We start from the raw sequence: 20,530 nt of genomic DNA, 5'->3' as shown, positions 1-20,530 counted from the left end.
TAAGTGAAAGAAGGCAGTCATAAAGGACCACATATTATACAATTATTTATTTATTTATAAAGATTTATTTATTTATTTTTTACAAGAACTGGGGTATAGGTCAGAAGCATGGGAGGGTGAGAGAATTCACCAGAGCCAGAGTGGGGAGCAGAACAGGCAGACTGATGAAGTACACTGCTGAGGGGAGCAGCGGGCGAGGCAGGAGAGGTCTGCTGTGCCATGTGGGGTTCTCTCTGGCCGGCAGGGAATCGAACCGGCGCTGCAGAGGCTGTGGACAGCTTTGCAGTACAGCGCTCAACCACTACGCCACCGGGGAGGCCCCTATAATTATTTTTATATGAAATGTACAGAATAGGCAAATCCATAGAGACAGAAAGCAGATTGGTGGTCGTATAGGATTAGGGATTAGGATTATACACTAAGGAGTATAAGGTTTCCTTTTGGAGTAATGAAAGTGTTCTGAACTTAGATTATGGTCATTGAATTGTACCTTTTAATGGGGTTTATTATATGGCACATGAATTATAGCTCAATAAAGCTGTTAAAAAAATCATATGTGGGCCTCCCGTGGTGGCGCAGTGATTGAGTGCTGGGCTATGAAGCTGCCCGCGGCCTCTGCAGCTCTGGTTCGATACCCAGCCACCGGCGAGGGTCCCACATGGCGCACAGACCTCTCCTGGAGCGCCCGCTGCACCCCTCAGCAGTGTACTTCATCGGCCTGCCTGTTCTGTTCCTTGCTCTGGCTCTGGTGAGTTCTTTCACCCTCCCACGCTTCTGACCATACCTAGTGCTTGTATAAATAAATAAATTAATTAAAAAAAAATCATATGTGACACATGTCGTTCAGGGATAAGCACAGGTAATGCTTGGGTATAACCTTTTAGACTATTTTCTCCAGACTGTCTTTTTTTAAAAACTCTAATTTATTTATTTATACAAGTACTGGGTACAGTCAGAAGCGCGGGAGGGTGAAAGAATTCACCAGAGTCAGAGCGGGGAGCAGAGCAGGCAGAAGAACCAAAGTACACTACTGAGGGGAGCAGCAGGCGGCAGGAGAGGTCTGCGCGCCATGTGGGACCCTCCTCTGGGTGGCCGGGGAGCAGCCGGGGATCGAACCAGCACTGCAGAGGCTGCGGGCAGCTTCGCAACCCAGCGCTCAACTGCTGTGCCACTGGGGAGGCCCAGTCTAGACTGTCTTTCACACACACATTTATGTTGTGATCTGTATGTGGAGCGCAATGGAACCATTAGTCATGCTTTTTCAATTAAATTATCATGACTATCTTCCATGTTACATGTACAAGTACATCATCATTTTTAATGGCTGCATAGTATTCCTTTATAGAAATAACATTTTATTTCACAAATTCTCTACTCCTGAGCATCATGTTTGCGTTCATTACTTTGCTATTGTAAATAATATTGTGATGGACATCATTATACTTAGAACTTTTTGCACTAATAGGATATTTAAGATAAATTTACAAATGTGGAATTCACAGGCAAATAACACAAATGAATGTCTTCAAAACCTTTGGTACTATTCACCTTTAACCACCTTCATATTTTCACTCATTCATCATTAATATACATACTATTTTGTTTGATGGTTGACTCAGCATTGTATTCTAACACATTTCCCCATTTCTGTGTATTCTTTGGTTTGGAAAGTACGTTTTTTATTTTAAAGATTTATTTATGCATACAAGAACTGGGGTATAGGCCAGAGGTGTGGGGGGTGAGAGGATTCACCAGAAACAGAGTGGGGAACAAAACAGGTGGACGGACTGAAACACACTGCTGAAGGGAGCAGCAGGTGAGACAAGAGAGGTCTGCTCCACCATGTGGGTAGCTCCCTAGCCAGCTGGGGATCGAAGTGGTGCTGCAGTGGCTGCAGATAGCTTCACAGTGATGCATCTTAACCCGTTGTGCCACCAGGGAGGCCCTGGAAAGTACATTTTATATTCTTTTTTCACTGCTATAGTTTCTTACTCAGAGCTGAGCCTAACTGAACACTTCCTGGTTTTAAATAGTGAAAAATTTGCCCTGGTTTATGCAGGTTACAGCTGAAAACTGTCTTGTTAGTAGATGCTTTTGAACAGAGATTCAGCACTTTCTTACTCTCTTCAAGCCTGTGCAGTATCACTGACAGGAGTGTGTGTGGTTCCTGGGCATAGGCTCAGTAGTGATAGATTGCCAGCACCCCCCCCCCCACCACCATTTGCATCTTTAAGAAGAGGAATGAGATGGATCTTGGCCTCCGGGTCAGCCAGGAGGACCTACCAGGTGTGTTGACGGTAACCTCAACATGGCACTTCAGGCATCTGGGACTTTCTTTCCCAGGGAGATCATGGAGGCCCTCTGGTGTGACCCAGGCTCTCAAGGGCCCGATGCCAGGGTAGCAAGAACAGAAGCAAGAACAAATGCTGTGTATTAATAACAGAAGTCACAATAAATGCAAAGTAGTAATTACAGAAGTAACAATGAGTGCTTAGGGAGCCCTGACGCTGAGCCGGGCGTGAGACTTGGCTCTCCGGGTGCTGTTCCACTTCCTTAGAACCACTCCCAGGGGAGGAGAGAACAAGTCCCATGTCAGGCACAGAAGTGAAGTGGCTCATCCAGAGTCAGGATTGATTAGGACCTGGGTCTGGCTGTGACTCCTAATCACTGTGCTGTGTTCCTCTCAACAGGCACAGGCAGGAGTTAAATCCTTGGAGCATTGCCTATGTGACCTGATTAGCTTTGTAAGAAGCTTACGAGAAAATCCTGTAGGCTTTAGCCACACAGAGGCTGGAAAGACCATCCATAAGAAAGAACTTGAGGACGAAATGTGCACTCAGGCCCGAGCTCTGGGTTTGGAATGTCCCCAGTGAATGAGGGGACCGTGGAGGGCATTTCACTAGTTTCCATCCATCCTGAATTCTTGGGGAGCTTCGTCTATGCCACGATGATTTGAAAGTGAAAACGGAACTCTGGATGCTCATTAGTGGGTGTGTCTTTAGGTTAGCGATTTGGTTTTCTGCAAGAAGTTCTTATGGAACAGTGACATGCTTGGTTGAAACGTGGGCATTTGCTGTGGCAGTTTATCAGGCAGCATCATCACCTTCTCCTCTCTGCCTTTGTGTGGCCAGTGCCCCTGAGCCATCGCGAAGGAAGCACAGAGAGCCCTTGCGGCAGGGTATTGTGCTGCTTGTTTGGAGAGTCCTTCCGTAGCTTTCAGGGCAGAGGCTGTTACGGTTCTTTTCAAGTGATCCCGTTTCACCTTTTTCTTTAGGATTTGGTCAACACTGGACTGAGCACTTTCTTTTTCTTTATTGCATCGATCGTCCTGGCTGCTTTAAACCACAAAGCCGAAGCAGAGATCGCTGCCGTGGTAAGTGAACTCAGCGGGTCCAGCAACCAGCCGACTTGTGTACTTCCTGTGCTGCTCGCCTCTGTCCCCAGTGGGTGTCCTCATTCTCCTGGGACTTTTTCTTTGCTGGCGATGTTATCGGGCAGTGGCACCACAGTCTCACCCCTCACCCAGCAATTTGCTCCCCAGAGCTACTGTGTCAGAAGTGGGCCTCGGTAAGCCCTCCCGGGGATTCTGATGACCGCTCATTTGAGAACCACTGCTGTTTCCCGTGGAGCCCTGGATAACTGTTAGTGACATAGATTTCAAGAGCCTCACGAGCCAGAGTGGGGTCTCAGTGAAGAACAACTCAGTCTTGACAACACTGAGCAGTCAGATGGCACAGAATACCACAGGGGTGGGGTGGGAAGCAGATAACACAGGACTCTCTGGACTCTGAATTTCTGTATTCACAAAGACTATGTATCACTTTCATAATGGGAGAGAGGATTAAAAGGTTTATTGGGGCCTCGCTGGAGGCGCAGCGGGTTTGATTCCCGGCCGGCCAGGGAGATTCCCACATGGCACGGCAGACCTCTCCTGTCTCGCCCGCTGCTCCCCTCAGCAGTGTTTTGGGTCGTCTGCCTGTTCTGTTCCCCACGCTGTCTCTGGTGAATTTTCTTCTCCTCCCACACCTCTAGCCAGTATCCCAGCTCTTGTATAAATAAATAAATCTTTAAAAAGAAAAAGAGGTTTATTAAAAGAATTATTAGCTGCTCTCCCAGCTATCACGTGGAATAGTGATTTATCAGTCTCATCTAATAATTAAAACTGCACTTCTCACCCTGGAGCCGAGCACGCAGAGCTGCCCAGGTAAGAGGCAGACAGCAGCAGGTTGGGGTTCAGAGACTGATTTGGAATCTCAGGGCTTACCCTTTGATTTGGGGCTCGCATGTGGGCCCTGATTTACTGTCTACGTGGTATTTTGTTGACATCATATTTTCCAGCCCATGACCAGTGGCCATGAAGGTGCTGTAAAAGAGGCACTTTTTTTTTTTTTAAGACTTATTTATTTATGCATACAAAAGCTAGGTACAGGCCGGAGGTGTGGGGGTGAGAGGACTCACCAGAGGCAGAATAGGGAACAGAATAGGCAGACTGACTGAAATACACTGCTGAGGGGAGCAATAGGTGAGTCAGGAGAGGTCTGCTGCACCATGTGGGTAGCTCCCTGGCCGGCCGGAGATTGAATTCGTGCTGCAGCGGCTATGGATAGCTTCACAGTGCTGTGCTTAACCCCTTGTGCCACCAGGGAGGTGAAAGAGGCACTTTTGTGATTGATAGGCCTGAAGTACTTCAAAAGATGCTTCGAGCTGTCTTCAGGCCAGGCAGGACTTGGCATGGGTCACCTGGGTGGAGGCGAGGTCACAGGCTGGCCACTGAGCGTTCAGTGGGCTGAGGCACGCATACAGCTGGAAGCAGCTGCAACAGCTGGGTCACTGTAAGCGCTCAGGGCCGCGTCCTGCCCAGAGACCCTGGTGGCAGGGGCATGCCCAGGACTAACCAGGCCTGTTTCTTGCAGATATTTGGCTTCTTGGCAACTGCAGTGTATGCGGTGAACACATTCCTGGCGGTGCAGAAGTGGAGAGTCAGCCTCCGCCAGCAGAGTGCCAATGACTACATCCGGGCCCGCACCGAGTCCAGAGATGTGGACAGCCGCCCCGAGATCCAGCGCCTGGACACGTGAGGCCCTGCCAGAGCCTCCTCCCGCTCTTGCCCTGTGCCCGTCCTTTTAGTCAGGCTTTCTGTCCCTTGTCACGTCAGCTCTTCGTGTGATTCAGTTGAAATTTGTCTTTTATGGTAAAAGTTCATTCTGGGAGCAGGTTCTCCGAGTGGCCCTGTTCGTGGGTACGTGAGGCTGGGAGCCCCACGCAGGGGTGTTGAGACAGGAGTGGGCATGAGAGACCCGCGGGTCCCCCAGCACTCGTGGCCGCGGGCGCAGCTGGCCTTGTGGCGGCCGCGCCCCTGGGGTCTTCACTGCCCCGGAGCACAGGCTTCACAGACTGCCCACCCTGCTGTGTGTATTCGTACATGTCAGGACTTGGGATCAAATGGGGCTGCTGAGGGGGCCGCGGGCAGGAAAATCACCACATGGAGGTGGGACCAACCAGCAGCAGCGATTTTTGGGCCCCCGAGTCACCTTCCAGGCCCGTGTGTCGTCCTGCTGTGCAGTCCTGCCCGCTGCCCGTCTTCCCGCCCGCGGTTCGAGACGGCGGCACGGCCGGAGCTGCGGCTCGCGGGGGTGCTGGGGTGTGGGGGTGCGGGGGTTCGGGTGCGCTCTGCTGGGCCTGCGCCTAGTGGGAGTGGGAAAAACCTGAGTCCTCCGGGGACAGCGCTGCGGGCCCCTCCTGCCTCCCTGCTGAGAAGTCACCTGATTCCTGCTCCTGCGAATCACCTCCCTGGATCCCAGATTCTCCGCCTGGAACGCGGGGACCATCTTGTCCAGCTTCCTGCCTGCCCTGAACACTGGGGCTGAAGCGCAGAGTCTGTAATTTTACCTTCTCAGGTAAAATAAGCCACACAAGGAGGACAGCGCCTTCCAGCAGCCAGACGCTTGCCCGCCGGCCGGTGTCAGGGGCCGCAGGTGGGGACACCCGAGGACTCTGTGCTGTTCCTCAAGCGCCCGAGAAGAGTCCTGACGTGATTCTGAGCAGATTTGTGCAGGATTTGAAAATACTTGAATTTGCACCACGACGGACCCTCCCGCTGATGTTTCAGACGGCGCCGGCGGCGGCTCGGTGCCTTGGGGTCGTCCCTGTGACCACCGATCATGGAAGTTGGGGGGACAGTTCTAATTATGTACGGTTTGGGATTGGTTCTTCATAAAGCGAAGATTATTGTGGTGAATGAGTTCATTGAGCCCCTGTGATGCCGTAGATGCTTTGGTTTTTCTCTCAGAGATTGTCTCTTTTATGGGAAAATCGTTTTAACTTGTCGGGTTTTCACTCTGTGAACTGTTTTTAATGTTTACAAACCTCACTCTAGTTCTGATGTTTTGTGTCTGGCCCTCACCAAGGGAGAAACACAGCTGGTGGGGCGGTCTTGCAGTAGTGTGGAGCACCCCCGGGGCCTTGTCCTGGCGACTGTTTACACTTCAGCAGGGCGCTGTGCAACGAGAGCACGTCCGGATGCGTGCGTGCACGGGTGGGGCTGGGGGAGGGGACGTGTGGGGACGCCGCCATCTGCACACATGACCAGCGCCTTCCTCAGAAGAGCAGCATCTGATTTTCCCGGGGCACCCGGGGTGGGGGGGTTGATCATGTGACACCGCTGGCCGGGGACTCTGCAGGAAGTGGCACCGAGGGCTGCCTCTGAGGGCTCAGGGTTAGGCATCCACTCCCTGGACTGCTTTGGCACCATCCGCCCAGTGCCTTTTGGGGACAGCACCCCAGGTCACAGAGTCAAGCTTCTGGTCTGGGTCAGGGGCTCCGGTGCAACCTGGCTGGTCTGATGGTCACTCAGCTTCCTTCTGCTCCACAGAGGGCAGCCAGGCCGTGCCCCGTCTGTTAGAGCCTTGGCCCCAAGTACTCCGTGAAGCCCTACAAAGCAGGCACCACAGGCTTTGACCCCATTGCAGGTGGTGACTCTGGAGGAGACCTGGATTCTACCTGTCCATTTCATGTATTTATTTTGCATTCAGAGGGTGTGTGCGCGTGGTCAGACTTGGGCTTATGTCCCTCTGAGACTCCCACTTAGAAGCAGGGTCACAGAAACGCAGCCTTGCATTCAGTGGGGCCCGCTGGGAAAGACAGGACCACCCTGGCTGTTATCAGAAATCTCGTGCCGGGACTCATGTTACTTGGCCTCCATGAAGAGCTGCCCGTGAAGTGGGATCGACAAAAAAGAGCGTCATTCGGGCAGGATCCTTGCCCGGGTCTTCCAGTCACTGCAATAAAGCCAGTTCGTCATCTTGTGGAAGGCAGACGGCGGCCTCCCGAGGACGTGCTGCCAGCTGCGGAACCAGCCCTGAAGCCCACGGACACCGAACGCCGACCGATGGCAGAGAGTGACCCCTCGTGCCCCAGAGTGGTCTGGGAGTGGGTCTGTGTCTGAGCGTTAGAATCCTTGGAGATATTTATGTCCCTGTAACTATTTAATATCCTTTCTGCCATGAGGCTTGCCCATGGATTTTGTAAATATATTTCTTTGTATTTAATTCACTGCCACTACAGGTACGTGCTCCAGCTGGGGCGGTGCAGGCCACACAGCTTGTTGCAGGGGCTGCGGGGCTGACAGGCCACGAGGGGCCCAAGGATGTGTGTGTGGGGGGGCATAGAGACACCTGCATTTTCCTTAAGTTGCCTCCACGTACGCCTAAGACAATCTGGACTTGGGGCCCTCCAGGGGCTTTTTAAATTTCTTTTGCGATTGGCAGAAAGCATGTGTTTGCATTTAGCAGCTCCAGCTCGGACCCGTGTCAGTTTGGCTTGGGGCCTTTCGAGGCTGAGGCGATCTTTGTGTTTCTGTTTTCTGGTGGGACGATGCTGATTTGCACAGCATGTGCCAGACTTGAGGAGAACTGCGGTTGTTTGACTCGGTTCCTGGAGGTTGTATGATCGCAACCCTGAAGCGTTTGGTGGAACCTCTGGTGGTTTCAGACAGATGCAAACGCTGACGTCTTGGGAGCGAGTTTATCTTGGCACCGGTCTGGCCGAGCTGGGTTTTTTGTTTTTTGTTTTTTCCCACCCCTGGTTCTCCTGTATCCTCCGTGCGCTCTGCTGAAGGCGTGGAGGGAGATACCTTGCCCCGTTCATAGAGATGACAGTCACGAAAGCCAAAATACACATCGAAGGCTGAAGAAGGACGAGGTCAGTCACAGGTTAAAATCTCCTCAGAGAAGTTTGATTTAAGGTAAAGAAAATGGGTTTTACTTGGCAGCAGCAATCATCCACGGGAGCGTGGTGGCTGGTGAAAGTCTTCCTACTCTTTTCAAAAGTTTGCGGTTTCATCTGCTTTCTTTGTGATCCAGACTTGGGCTAAGCCACTGGGGGTTTCTGCACGTGTGTGAGCTTTTGTTTGCAGGGAATGAGCCTTGAATAGGTTTGCAGGGCCCAGGCGTTCTCTCCCCCAAGCCACTCCTGTGTCACCGGCACCCACTCCCAGGACGCACAGTGAGGGCCAGGAGGCGAGCTGAGGCCGCATGTCCATCTGCTGTTGGCTGCCCATAGCACTAGGCAAGGCCGCAACCCGAGGGTCTCCGGAAAATGTCCTTGGCGAGCCGCCTCCCGTCTTTGGGAAAGTGAGGTCTTCTGAAGCCAAGTTGGGCCCCCCACTCCTAGGCTCTGTGGGCAGGCTCTTGGGGGCTAGTTTGGGGACTCGAGGACCTGGACAGGTCCAGACCTGACGCCGCCTCCTTGGCTCGGAGACAGGCCTGGCTTTTCTTCAAGTCACCTGTGTCTTCTCTTCACTGCCAGTGTCAGAGATGGTAAGAACCGACCTGGGGAAGAAGGTCACTTGAAATATTGGACCTTTTACATTTCTCTTATTTACAAACTGACTCTGAAAGGGAATACCCTCAACATCTCTTAGGGAATGTTCTTTGAAAGTCACTGCTCTGTGACTTTTCTTCACGCCCACGTGTACCGACGGCATCGGTACACTCTCGGCTCGAAACAGTCGGTCCTGGTACCTGGAGCTGTTTGGCCTAGATTTTTATTCCGTTTGGACAGTGTCTCAACTTTGGGTTTTTTTCTTTTTTTCCTTCCCTTTCTAGTTTTGCTTAAAACAAACTTAAAGAAAAAAGTTACCAATAAGCCTCCTGAGTTTGAATCAATGCAGCTTGCCCAGAGCACATCTTAGATTCTGGGTCCTTGGGCAGTGTCTCTGCACAGGGCCAGTGCTGCCCGCCGGCTGTGCAGTGCCCTGCAGCGGCTGCTTCCTGGGGACACAAAGCCAGGCGCCTTCACTGGGGGGTTAACAGCTGGGGCCCCAGTGAGAACTCAGAACTTACCTCCGATGACCTTGATCGGCTTTGTTGATGGGATTTGAGGCAAGGCCCAGAGTATCTCATAATTGTGCCTCAGAGCAGAGAAGGGGTGAAATAATTGATTGAGAATATGGTCTGTCTGGGATTCAGTGACAATCTGGAGCCATCAGATCTGAGTCATCTTTGGGGAGCCTCTGCTGAAAGCAGGAGCGGGCAACTACCCCCTTTCATCAGGACAGTCACCTGAAGGGCTGGACAGGGACGGCGGGGGGAGGACCCCGGTGCACTTACCTGGCAGGACCAGGTTTGGATGGCTGCTTCCCTCTCCCTGCCCTTCGGCTTTCCTGCCTTTTCCAGAATCAGCTCTGGAAGTTTCAAGACCATTTCTCTGCAGAAGTGAGGAAGGCAAACACTGAGGGCTTGAAGGGAGAACTGGCTGGGCCACAGGCCGGGGTAGGGGGGTGGGGGGTGTGATGGGGACGCGGAGGAGGCCTGGGTGGCCCAGCTGCCCACTGTCACTCCGGAACCCTTTCAAAAAAATGAATTTTCGAATCCTGCCTCAGGATGAGATGTGGACAAAACCAGTGCTTTCCATTGTTTGCTTTGGCTTGATGTGGGCCCCGCTAACGGAATGCTAGGGATCGAAACTATCTGTATATGTTGAAACTTTTAGGGGTTCAGGAACCCGTGGCAAAAACACTAAACTATTTATTACAGGTACGACTGTATTTCCCCCCTCCCCAAAGTAGATAATTCTCTTTGTATATTTCAAGACAAATAATCACTTCACCTCCGGTGCCTTCCGTGTGTCACATGAGCACTCTTGTCCATCATGGAATTGAAAAAAGATGTACATTTAGTTAAATCAGATAACACTATTTTTGTAGCATGATTTTAGATTGTATCCTTTTAATATTGCTTTCAGCAATGCTGGTGTTGAGGTCTGGCCATTTTCCCTTGAAACGTCTTACGTATTTATAAAGAAAAAAAAACCACCCCCCCTCCACCGGCTATTCCTTTCCACCTCTCTGCTATTTACTCCCCGACCCCTTGTTTCTGCTTATTTAAATAGTCTGAGAGTAAGAGTATATTTCTGTGAAATAATTATTAATCAGTATAATGGCATTTGGCATTTCTGAACCACTCGCTCCATCTGGAGAGCCGCTGTTCGCCTCAGACGGCAAGAGAGTGGTCCTCGTGTCACGTAAAGCACCTCGCCCAGGCTCCGGCCTCGTCTTCCCTGGGTCTGCGCAGGGGAGGCCTGCTGCTGTGGGCTGGCGAGCCGGAGGCCGTCCTCTGGCCCGGTGTCTTCCAGGACCCGCTCGGGCCGTCCCCGTGACTCTGCGGCCTGCCCTGCGGGCCCTGGGGCTCACCTTCCACCTCCATTTCCGCTCAGTTCACAGATGCCCTCGTTGGGCTCAGTGGCCCTTAAAAAAAAAGCTTCCTTGCTGCGAGGAGCTTGAGGAAATCAAGGCCCAGATGATGCGCCAACTGCTCCTTTTGCTTTCCCATCCCTGCGGGACACGAGTTATGCCTGGTCAAGAAAAATCTCTAGTGAGCTAGCTGAGCCATTGCAACATGAAGGACGGGATTTACTGAACCGTGAAGTGGCAGCTCGCTTCTCTCCTGTTGAAGGGTCCGCGTATGTGATTATTTTCTGTCCCAGGAAGTCAAGTCAGATAGCTAATGCCTCCAGTATGATTTCCTCATTGGTACTTCACCCAGTAGCACTTTTGGGGGGCAACGTTAATTTAATAACTATTACACTCTGCTTCCTAAGACTATTTCTTCTCAGCAGTTTAGACAGCTGTGGGGCACTCTGTGGTGATGGCAAACTTTGCTTTATACTGTTGGTCAGAGCTCCCGCCCTAGCAGCTCAGGCTCACACGGGCGCCCGGGGGCGGGCACCCCCCAGCTCCAGCTGGTCTTGGGTTTGGCTCTGTCCACTTGGAGTGGTTTGGGGGCCCGGAAGCCTTTGCTCCTGTTGGCTTGCCCCTGACATCAGGCAAAGCCTCGAGCTGCAGAGTCTCTTTCTTTCTTTTGAAGGACCAATTTTTCATGGTACTTTGTCTGATTGTTTTCATAGTGTTCAAATCTGTATTTTTGTATGTAGAGGGAAATAATTTTCTCAACACTAATCGCTAATATTGTATTAAATTGTCATGAAGGAGTTCTTGTTTAATAAATGGACATGTAAAATGGTGTCGTCATTCTTTGCTCTGACATACCCTCCCGCCCCTCAGAGGTTGTGGACCCGGTTCCTGAAACAGGCCTGCTAGGTGGGGCGTGAATGCAGCCATGTCCCGGGGACGAGGCCTCTGGGGCCCGGTGCTGACAGCTTGCGGGCCTGACGGGCTGGTGGGCAGAGCAGGGACCGTCTGCGCCCCTCCCCTTCGACATTCAGCGTTCGTATTCTTTAGAACATGGCTGTGAGGGAGTCGGGGCAGAACGCCTGGCTTCTTCCATTGCCTGAGCCAAAGCCCCGTCCTGGGATCTTCCCCAGGTGCAGAGGCCCTTTAAGGTGCAAGTTTCCAAACCAGGAGCTCCGAAGGTTCTGGCTGCCTGGCGTCACCCAGCCTGGGACGTTATCCTGATGAGGGAGGGGCAGAGGCAGTGATGACCAGGGCAAATTACCAAACATTCTGTTGGTGTCCTCAGCTGCCAGACAGGAACTCTGTCTGGCAGCTGTGTGAGCAGTTGGGGAGTCAGAGCTTAGTGGGCTGCCCCGCACGGAGGACGCGCACGAGCAGCCTGTGCTGACGGCACTGCTCTGGGGGGCACAGCTTCGGGGCACGGCTTTGTCAGACACACACACACACACATACACACGGCCAGCAGGTAGTCAGTCTGGTTTAATTCATTGCACACACACACACACACACACACACACACAGCCAGCAGGTAGTCAGTCTGGTTTAATCCATTGCGCGTGCGCACACACACACACACACACACACACACACACACACACACACACACGGCCAGCAGGTAGTCAGTCTGGTTTAATCCATTGCGCGCGCGCGCGCACACACACACACACACACACACACACACACAGCCAGCAGGTAGTCAGTCTGGTTTAATCCATTGCGCGCGCGCGCGCGCACACACACACACACACACACACACACACACACACACCCAGAAGGTAGTCAGTCTGGTTTAATCCATTGTGGGATTTTTTTTTTTTTTCAGAATAGGAGATTCACATGCAAAAGAACAGAGTTTACAAATCCCTAAATGTGTAACTGGCTCATTCAGGCCTCTTGGGTCACAGGAAATGCCACTGAAGAAGCTGCTTTGGTATAAAAAAAATTATGTAAAGTTACAAAATCTCGCTGAACATACAAACCCAGGGTCGCTGAGTGACGTCAGCAGGCACGTCTTGCCTCTCAGAGGGGCTCAGGGTCCCGCTCTGGCGACTAGAAAGAGGCACGGTGGCCCCAGAAGCGGGGAGGATTTGGCTGGGCCTGCCCAGCCACCCGGGATGCCGTAGCCTGGAACTTCTGTCTTTCGGGCCTGGTAAGCTGGGGTGGGGGTGAGCGTTTCTTTGAAAGAACCTTAGACCCATAATCATGTCACTCAAAAAAGACATGGCTCCCAAGGGTGCAAGGTGTCACTTATGGGCCCGACACCCACCCTCCCAGATGTCAGGGCCACAGTCAGTTTTCTTCATGCTTCAAGGATGGAGAGACCTGGTGCTCCTTGAGCAAAAGAATCGCGGAAGGCTCACTCTGGACAAAGTGCCGGCAGGGGCAGGGGCAGGGGCAGCGATGCAGACCGCCCCCGAGGCCCGGCGGGGAGGCCCCGCAGTGGTTCTGATACACTCGCCCTCGCCCCTCCAGCCCACACCAACGCAGGTGAGGGGGTTGTGGGCGATAAGGCTCTGTCTGCTTTGTCCCCGTGTGCTTGTTGTTTTTGGCGGAGGTTATAGGGCTTAAGGCCTGCGGGACAGATGTGGGAAGAAGGGCTGGAACATTTCAAAATGCCTCCCGTGTGGAGTGGTTAGATAGCGCTAAGCCGAGGGGTGCAGTCTCGCATGCTGGGCTCGGGAGTGCCACGTCAGGGCTGTGCGGAGGCCTGCTCCATCAGAAACTCCCTCGCGAAGTCACAGCCTCCCTCCCGACACGCTCCCCTGGCTGTGCTCCGGCTGGCTGGCTGGAAGGTGCAGGGCGAAGGCCCACATGGCTGGGCTTCCAGGGCGCCGGCAGGCCTTCAGTCGGAGTCGGAGTCGGAACTGGAATTCTCTTCTGAAAGGAAAGCAAAGAGGGTGCTTGGCAGGGAACAATGTCTGGGAGCCGTCCCAGAGGCAAGGCCAACAGTTGGCTGGAGCCTCAGCTCAGGCCCTCCTCAAATATGCAGGCACCGAACGGGGAGACCCCAACTCCAAGGCAGGGCCTCGAGGGCCCTCTCTAAAGCCCCCTTCTATCCGTCCAGTCTTAGTCATCCGCACAGGGCACAGCTGCACCTCACCAGAGAAGCACCTCACCAGGACGGGAGGATCATCCTGTCCTCTCTCCCCTCGCCCTCCTTGCTCAGCACACTCCTATGCATCCAGTGAAACCCAGCTCTAGGGGGACCCCCACAGCCTCCTGGCTGGCACCAGGGGAGGCCTTCCAGCTCCCGTTCTGCTCTTACAGACAACACCTCCTCCTGGCTCCTCTGTCCCTGTGCATGCCCTGACGGCTGTGTACGTCGCCACTCTCTCTGGGTCTAACTCTTGCTGGACTGAGCTCCCCGAGGGTGGGAAGTCTGTCCTGCACATCTGAGAGCTGATGAGGCCAGCTGGCAGGTGTTTAGCTCAACAGAGGTTGACTCGAGGGCCCTGGAGTGAGCAGGGAGCACTGGACTGGGCCGAACACCCATTTACTCGGTTGCAAGGCGCCAACTGAGGTCTCAGAGCTTCTGGCCCAGAGCTGTCAGCCAACAGTGGCATTGATCCTTCTGTTTAAGGACCCCCTGGGGGCACAAAGGAGGGTGGGGCAGAGAAATGGCCAGGAGACCCCAGAGCCGCTGAGCCGGCAGCCATCCGGGTCAGCTCCTGGGCGCTTCCTGGGCTTTCTGCGCTTCTGTGCTGCACTCCCCACCTGCTGTGCCCCCCTGCCCATGGGTGGGGCCTTCTGGTGGCCTCCCAGGGCAGGATCGGTGGCCCCTCCTGAGGCACCCTTGCAGGACCTCCCCACATGCCTGCCCTGTGCTGGGCACAATGTGGCTTATGGGTATAGCTGTGCTGTCAGCCACCCAACTTTCAGCCTTTTTTCTTTAAAATAGGTTAACAGACACGACGGCCATCCTGAGTTGGAGAAGGCTGATCTGAGGGTCAGGATGTGTCTCGCACTTTCCTTGGAAATAAACAGCAAAACAGGTCTGAGCTCTCGTGGGTGCTGAGGATACGGAGGACAGCCGGGGTCCCTCCGCAAGGGACCCACAGGTGGGTGAGCCTGCAGGGCAGCTGTGGGGCAGGCAGGCACTCTGCAGTCTGGAGACAGTGCCTCCGGAGCTAAAGGGGAGTGACTGGTATGCTCTGCCCTCAGATTGCCCTTTCAGGCAAGGCTGAGGCCCCCAGGGCCCCGGCTTCTCTGGGGGTCCGGCTTTATGATCAGTGATGCATGAAAGGCTATGAGAACCGGGCTGCGCAAACACTTCCCGCCTGTGGGGACACAGGAAATGGTCCTACTCCACTTAAGCAAGCATCCCCGAGGGAGGGCAGGGTCCTTGCAGCAAACCCCAGGTGCTCAGTGGGGTTTCCAGGTGGAAACCCACGGGGCAGCCACCCTACCTTCTGCCTTGTCAGCGGTGGTCTCGTCTGCGGAGTCCCCTTGCTTGAGGAATTTGGCCACGTCGTTAAAGATCAGGTAGAAATCTATTGCAAACACGATGGTGGCAAAGAAGCCAAACACCTGTGGGATACAGGGGACAGGGCAGATGGCGTGCGTCACCCGGGTCATCCGGCGCCTGGGCATGGGGCGGGCTGTCTGGAGTGCCCACCCAGCCTCCCCGCCTCTTATCTGCTTGGATAAGCGGCTCGACTGGCAGACACCAGCCCCCACCCGTTAATGACAGGTAGGAAAATGAACTGTTAACCTGGTTTGCCAAGCGGCCTTCAAAACTTGGGGCACAGTAAGTTTCTAATAGGACTGGAGTCGTCGAGACTCATGTGACAGCCCAGGGGCCCAGGCAGGGACAGAATATCCCCGCCTGATGGGGTGTCCCGAGGGGCACTGCTGGGCATCCGCCTCCCTGGGGCAGGGCGGCTACTTACCCCGGCTGCTTTGGATGCGCCATCCGAGTATTTGGCGACAGCTGTGATGGATATGGCGAAGTAGATGAGGGCTGCTGTGACGCAGCGCAGGAAGTCCTGGGGAGACAGGGGGGTGGTTGCCTTGCCCTGAGCCCTCTGGAATGGGGCAGAGCGTAGGGAGGGAGCTGGCTGGGAGCCAAGGCTGGGCAGAGAGGCTCAGAGGGGGCAGGGGGGGGGCAGGAACAGGGCTGGAATCCTACTGTTCACAGAGGATGAGCCCGGCCCCAGGCCCAGCATCCGCAAGGCTCCCCGCTGTCCTGGCCTCACCTGAACTCCCTGGTCCTCTCCCACCCCCACACCTGCCACTATCCAGGTGCCCCTGCCGGTTGCCAGCTTCTGAGACCGCCTGGACCCTGATCCGGCTGGGCTAGGGCCTGGCAGACAGCAGGGCATGGGCCAGGTTGCTGCTGGCCTGTGGCTTGGCCAGGAAGCAGATCTCCCCACTTGACGGGGGATGGAAGTTGTAAGTGTTGTCTCCTGTACCCTCCCTGCTTTTCAATGGGGAGATCTGGCCCGGAGCCTCGTTTGCCACACGCCTGTAGCAGGTCCGTTTATGTGTCATGGTTTCTCCCTGTCACTAAAGTGAGGACAGACCTCAGGAGCATGCTGGATATGAGTCAAGAGCCTGGGGTGGAAGAGCCGCCTTTGCCATCCCTTCTCTTGGACCCATTCCACACAGTAGAGTTCAAGATGGGGCTCTAGGCCCTCCCAGGTGATAAAACAAACCGCCAGATGGCCGAGGTCTGGGTCAGCCTTGCACGTCCTCAGCTAACCTGCCCTGCGTGTGGAAATGGCTCGAATTCCTGTGGCTGAAGGCTTCTGGCTGGCCCAGTGGGGGAGCACCCGCGCCACCTGGTGGCCAGACCCGGGCACGCCAGCAGGGGCTCCCAGCCTCCGAGGAGGAGCAGGAGCTTGGAGGTGCCACTACAGCTGTGGGTCACAGCAGCTGTGAAGTCATCCCGTCTCTGGAGCCAGAGACCTGAAGCCAGTCGAAAGCTACCAGCCCCTGAGCGCAGTGAGAAAGGATGCGGGACAGATGCCTGGCTCTGATGGGCAGCTAACGCCTTCCAGGGCTCCCGGCACTCACCATCATGGGCCAGCACAAGCCCTGCCACTTGTCGTTGAGCTGCATGGCATCAGCAAAGAGGAAGTAGAGGGCCAGCAGGAACTCCAGGAGGGGGGCCGTGAGGAAGGCAGATGCTGAGGACGCCACGTAGCAGACAAAGGTGATGAACGAGAGACCCTGGGGATAGAGGGCAGAGAAATCAGAACTTCTGCAGGGCCCTCCCCCAGTGCCCCGCGAAGCCAGGGCTGCAGTCAGGAAGACAGGCGGCTCCAGGAGGGGAAGGCACCCGCCAGCCCCAGAGAGCAGAGTTAGAACCCACTGTGGAGCAGGTCTAGATGGCGCGGCTTCCCCACTGCCAGCTTCCTGCCAGGACCCAATCAGGACACCACAGTCTTCTGGAAGTGTTAGATGCCCCCCAAGAGGCCACCTCCTGGGGCTCCCATCCTGCTCCCACTCCACCAGCTCCATGCGCTCACTCAGCTCAGCTGGTGCCCAGTAGGGACAAATCAACCCTAGGCCGTCCCTCGGACAGCCCGCCAAGCAGGAACCAGTTTCCAAAAACAACACACAACACCTGAGGTTTGTGCTTTCCACGGAATGGAAAATTTTTGTGAAAAAGAATGCAACCCGTGACACTCGAGCGAGAGTTCACGACAGGCATGCTTAAGCGTTCAGACTGAGATGTATTAATGTCTGCAATTTACTGTGAATGCGTCCAAAAAATGGATGGGCAGATGGATGGGTAAGGGATGCGATAAAGCAAACACGGAAACGGGTTTGCAACTGTGCCGTCTAGGGGGTGGGTGAAGAGGTGCTAATGGTTTAATTCTTGTTTTTTAAAATACTTTTGCAGAGCTTCACAGTGAGAGAGCACACCGGGGGGCTGGCCCTGCTGCAGCATTTCCCCAGCCTCCCAGCACTCTGTCCGGGGAGAACCAGCGTTCTCTGCAGTCCTGTCCGCACACGTGGCGGTGGGGAGGGGGTGAGGGATGCTGGCGGGTGCTGAGGACTCCGTTTGTTCTGCAGACTGGGGGCTGCAGGGCAGACCAAGATGTGGACTGTTCACTGGGCCTGTCCCTGCTGAGCTGTGGGGCCGTCTCAGACCTTCACAACCACCTGGTGCCAGGTGCGTGCACAGCACCTTTACAGGAGGCGGCCGTGGGTCCCAGGTGAAGTGCCTGGCTCGGTGTCATGCGGCATCAGAACTTGAGCCGCAGGTGGAATTCTTAAGCATCCGGGCCCTGTGGGGCTGGTCTTTCTCTGTCCTGGCGTGGGTCGCTGTGGCTGATGTGAGCACGTCCATGGCTGGGGCGCTCCGAGTGGAGTCTGGGGCTAGACCCAGGGGACCCCACAGGGACTCCCAGGGGCCCCACAGGAAGCATAGTGGCTGCCTCAGACAAATGAGCTGCAGAGATCCCAGGGAGTCCCCAGGGCCCCCACATCTGTCCTGAACGTGGCCGTGGGGGAGCTGAGCCCAACTCAAGCAGACGGGGCAGGGGGGCTGCCAGGGTGGTGGGGCCCGGGGACCGCGACCTGGGGCGGCCACAGCTCCTGCTGCACTTCCTGTGCAGTGTCCCTCCCCTTCCTGCCCCCCACCCCCTCCAGAGCCCATTCTGGGGATCCTCCTCTTGGTTGTTTCCTCATTCCCTGATTTGTGGTGGCCACTTCCTCCCCTCTTCCTGTCTATGCCAGCCCCCTGATTTGTGTGGGCCTGGGGCGGCCTCGGGGAGGCAGGAGTGACCTGAAGGATCCCCTTGGCGTCTCCGGTACCCACACCTCGCCCTGGCGCCCCTCCGCCCCTCCGGCGCCTCCTCTCCCCAGACCTACATTCCTCGCGCCAGCCTCACCACAGCTGCCTCCGCTCTCACCAGCACCCTCGTGCCGGGATGGGCGGTGGGGGTGGGGTCCCCTCAGCGGAGGGCAGAGTCGAGGTTCACCTCCGACAGCCTCAGGGTGGGGCTGGGCGGCCAATCAGAAGGTGTCTCTGGAGTGGGGGCCCTGGGGCCTCACGGAGAGGGGGGGTGCTGGGCAGGTGGCTCTGGGATGACTGCAGGAGTGGAAGGGGTGACGGGGACACTTCCTGCCACCTGGGGACGGGGGGTGGGGGGGGGGGGGGTGGGGGGGTGTGCTTGGGCGAACCCTTCCTCCTGTCCCCACCCCTGTGCTCCCACCTGACCCCTCAGCTGACCCCCCCCCCATGCCCTGGCCCTGGGCCTCAGCCTTCTCGTCTGCAGAGTGGGAGTCGCGGGCAGGACGGGGGTTGTCCAGCGCCGGGCTCCTCCCTCATCCGGCCTCCCCTCCGCCCGGCCCCCGCCTCCCTTTCCTCCGCGCGCCAGGAGGCGCAGCCCCGGCCCCCCACCCGCGCCGAGTTTTAGGAGTGTCCGGAGGACAAAGGCCCGGCGCGCGGCGGGGAGGGGGGCGGGGGGCGGTGAGGTCACCCCGCCGGCCCCCGCCCTCCGCGCGGCCCCTCGGCGGCCCGGGCCTCACCCGGTCCCGGGGGTCCCCTTCCCACCCCGGCTGCCCTCCGCCCCCCGCGGCTGGCCGGGGGCCACGGTGGCCTCCACCCCGCAGCTCGCGGCCCGGCCGGCCCTCCCCGCGCGCCCGGGAAAGCCCACGAGGGGCGCGGGGGCGCCCCAGCTCCGCGAGCCGGGCGGGGCCGGGCCGGGCGGGCGGAGTCCCCGCGGGGTCCGGCCGGGGTGCGGGAGCGCCCGCGACGGGGCCAAGGGTGCGGGGCGCAGCCCGAGCCCGAGCCCGGAGAGCGCGCGGCGCCCGGGGTCACGCGGCGGGGGCTCCAGAGCGGGCGGGCTGGGTTCGGGTCCCGCCTCGCCCCGCGTCGTGCCGGGAGCCCGTCCGGGCCGCGCCCCGAGTTCGCCCAACTTTGCGGGGCTCCGCGAGGGGGCGGCCGGGGCGCCGGCCGGGGCCAGAAGGCGGCCCCGCGCCCCGGCCTCGCGTCCCCGCGCCCGGCCTCGCGCCCCGCGGCCCCGCGCGCCCCGCACTCACCGACTCCGCCAGCAGGAGGCGGCCCTTGCGCGAGCACAGGAAGGCGCGCGCCGGCAGCAGGGCGCGGAGCCCGGGCACGCCCGCGTCGGGCCGGGGGCGCTCGGCGGGCTCGGGCCCCGACTCGGGGTCCGGGTCGGGGGGCCACATGGCGGCGGCCGGGGCCGAGGCTCAGCCGCCCTCCCTCGCCCTCGCGCCCGGGAGGGAAGCGGAAACCCGGACTGTGCGGAAGGAGAGAGGCCAGACCCGCTCCGCGGGGCGCAGCCCCCCGCCCCGCCCCCACCCCCCCCCACCAGCCCCCCCCCCCCCGCCCCCGCCCCCCCCCCCCCCCCGCCCCCCCCGCCCCCAGCCCCGCCCCCACCGTCCCCCGCCCCCCACCCCCCCCCCCCCCCCCCCCCCCCCCCCCCCCGCCACGCCCCCTCCGGTCCCGCCCCTCCCCCCCCTTCCCGGGTCCTGCTTCCCCGCCCGGCTCGAACCCCGGCTGCGCGGCTGCGGGCGCCCGCTGGGCACGACCCGCCGCGGGGCTGGCTGGGGCCTCCTCAGACCCCTCGTCCTCCCCGACCCCTCGGCCCCGCGGCTCGGGGGCCCTCTGGTGGCGGCCCCTCAACTCCCCGGGGTCCCGCGAGAGTCTCCAGCCCCGACGGGTCGCCCACCCCCAGCTTGTGGGGCGCGGGAACCACGGCCTCGAGGCGGCTCCCCTGTCCCGGGCGCCCCCCGCGCCGGCGCGCGACCCCCCCGCCGCCCCCCGCCCCGCCGCGGGCGCGCTCCGCAGGCCGCCCCCAGCCGGGCTCGGCCCCCGCCGGCTGGGAGGAGGGTCCAGCGCACCCCAAGAGCCCCCGCCCCCGCGGG

The 20,530-nt window shown here is 57.4% G+C and overlaps 2 protein-coding genes across 2 annotated transcripts in view; one reads left to right on the top strand and one right to left on the bottom strand.

Moving 5' to 3' along the window:
• Nucleotides 1–5,617, top strand: part of CMTM4 (CKLF like MARVEL transmembrane domain containing 4) — a 39,588-nt gene extending 33,971 nt beyond the window's left edge. The window contains exons 3-4 of the mRNA XM_037515820.1: nucleotides 3,275–3,373; nucleotides 4,914–5,617. Coding sequence (XP_037371717.1) covers nucleotides 3,275–3,373; nucleotides 4,914–5,078 — 264 coding nt within the window. The 3' untranslated portion in view covers nucleotides 5,079–5,617. The remainder of the gene's footprint in view (nucleotides 1–3,274; nucleotides 3,374–4,913) is intronic.
• A 6,822-nt stretch (nucleotides 5,618–12,439) lies between these two features.
• CMTM3 (CKLF like MARVEL transmembrane domain containing 3) lies at nucleotides 12,440–19,927 on the bottom strand. The gene is made up of 5 exons (XM_037515819.2): nucleotides 19,685–19,927; nucleotides 16,706–16,861; nucleotides 15,580–15,675; nucleotides 15,097–15,217; nucleotides 12,440–13,567 (listed from the first exon to the last, which is right to left on the bottom strand). The coding sequence occupies exons 1-5, from the start codon at nucleotides 19,829–19,831 to the stop codon at nucleotides 13,533–13,535; spliced, it is 555 nt and encodes a 184-aa protein (XP_037371716.1). The 5' UTR covers nucleotides 19,832–19,927; the 3' UTR covers nucleotides 12,440–13,532.
• Between the last annotated feature and the right edge of the window lie 603 nt (nucleotides 19,928–20,530).

Source organism: Talpa occidentalis, unplaced genomic scaffold (assembly GCF_014898055.3).
Source record: "Talpa occidentalis isolate TD23 unplaced genomic scaffold, MPIMG_talOcc4v2.1 talOcc4.17, whole genome shotgun sequence".
Classification (NCBI taxonomy): domain Eukaryota; kingdom Metazoa; phylum Chordata; class Mammalia; order Eulipotyphla; family Talpidae; genus Talpa; species Talpa occidentalis.
Note: the sequence above shows the minus strand (reverse complement) of the source record. Positions and strands in the feature narration are given on the sequence as shown.

Coding starts and splice junctions, on each gene's coding strand:
- CMTM3 (XM_037515819.2), bottom strand. CDS start 19,831: ATGTGGCCCCCCGACCCGGACCCCGAGTCGGGGCCCGAGCCCGCCGAG. Junction 15,218..15,579: donor GCGCATCCAAAGCAGCCGGG/GTAAGTAGCCGC, acceptor TGTATCCCACAG/GTGTTTGGCTTCTTTGCCAC. Junction 13,568..15,096: donor CACCGCTGACAAGGCAGAAG/GTAGGGTGGCTG, acceptor CTTTCCTTTCAG/AAGAGAATTCCAGTTCCGAC.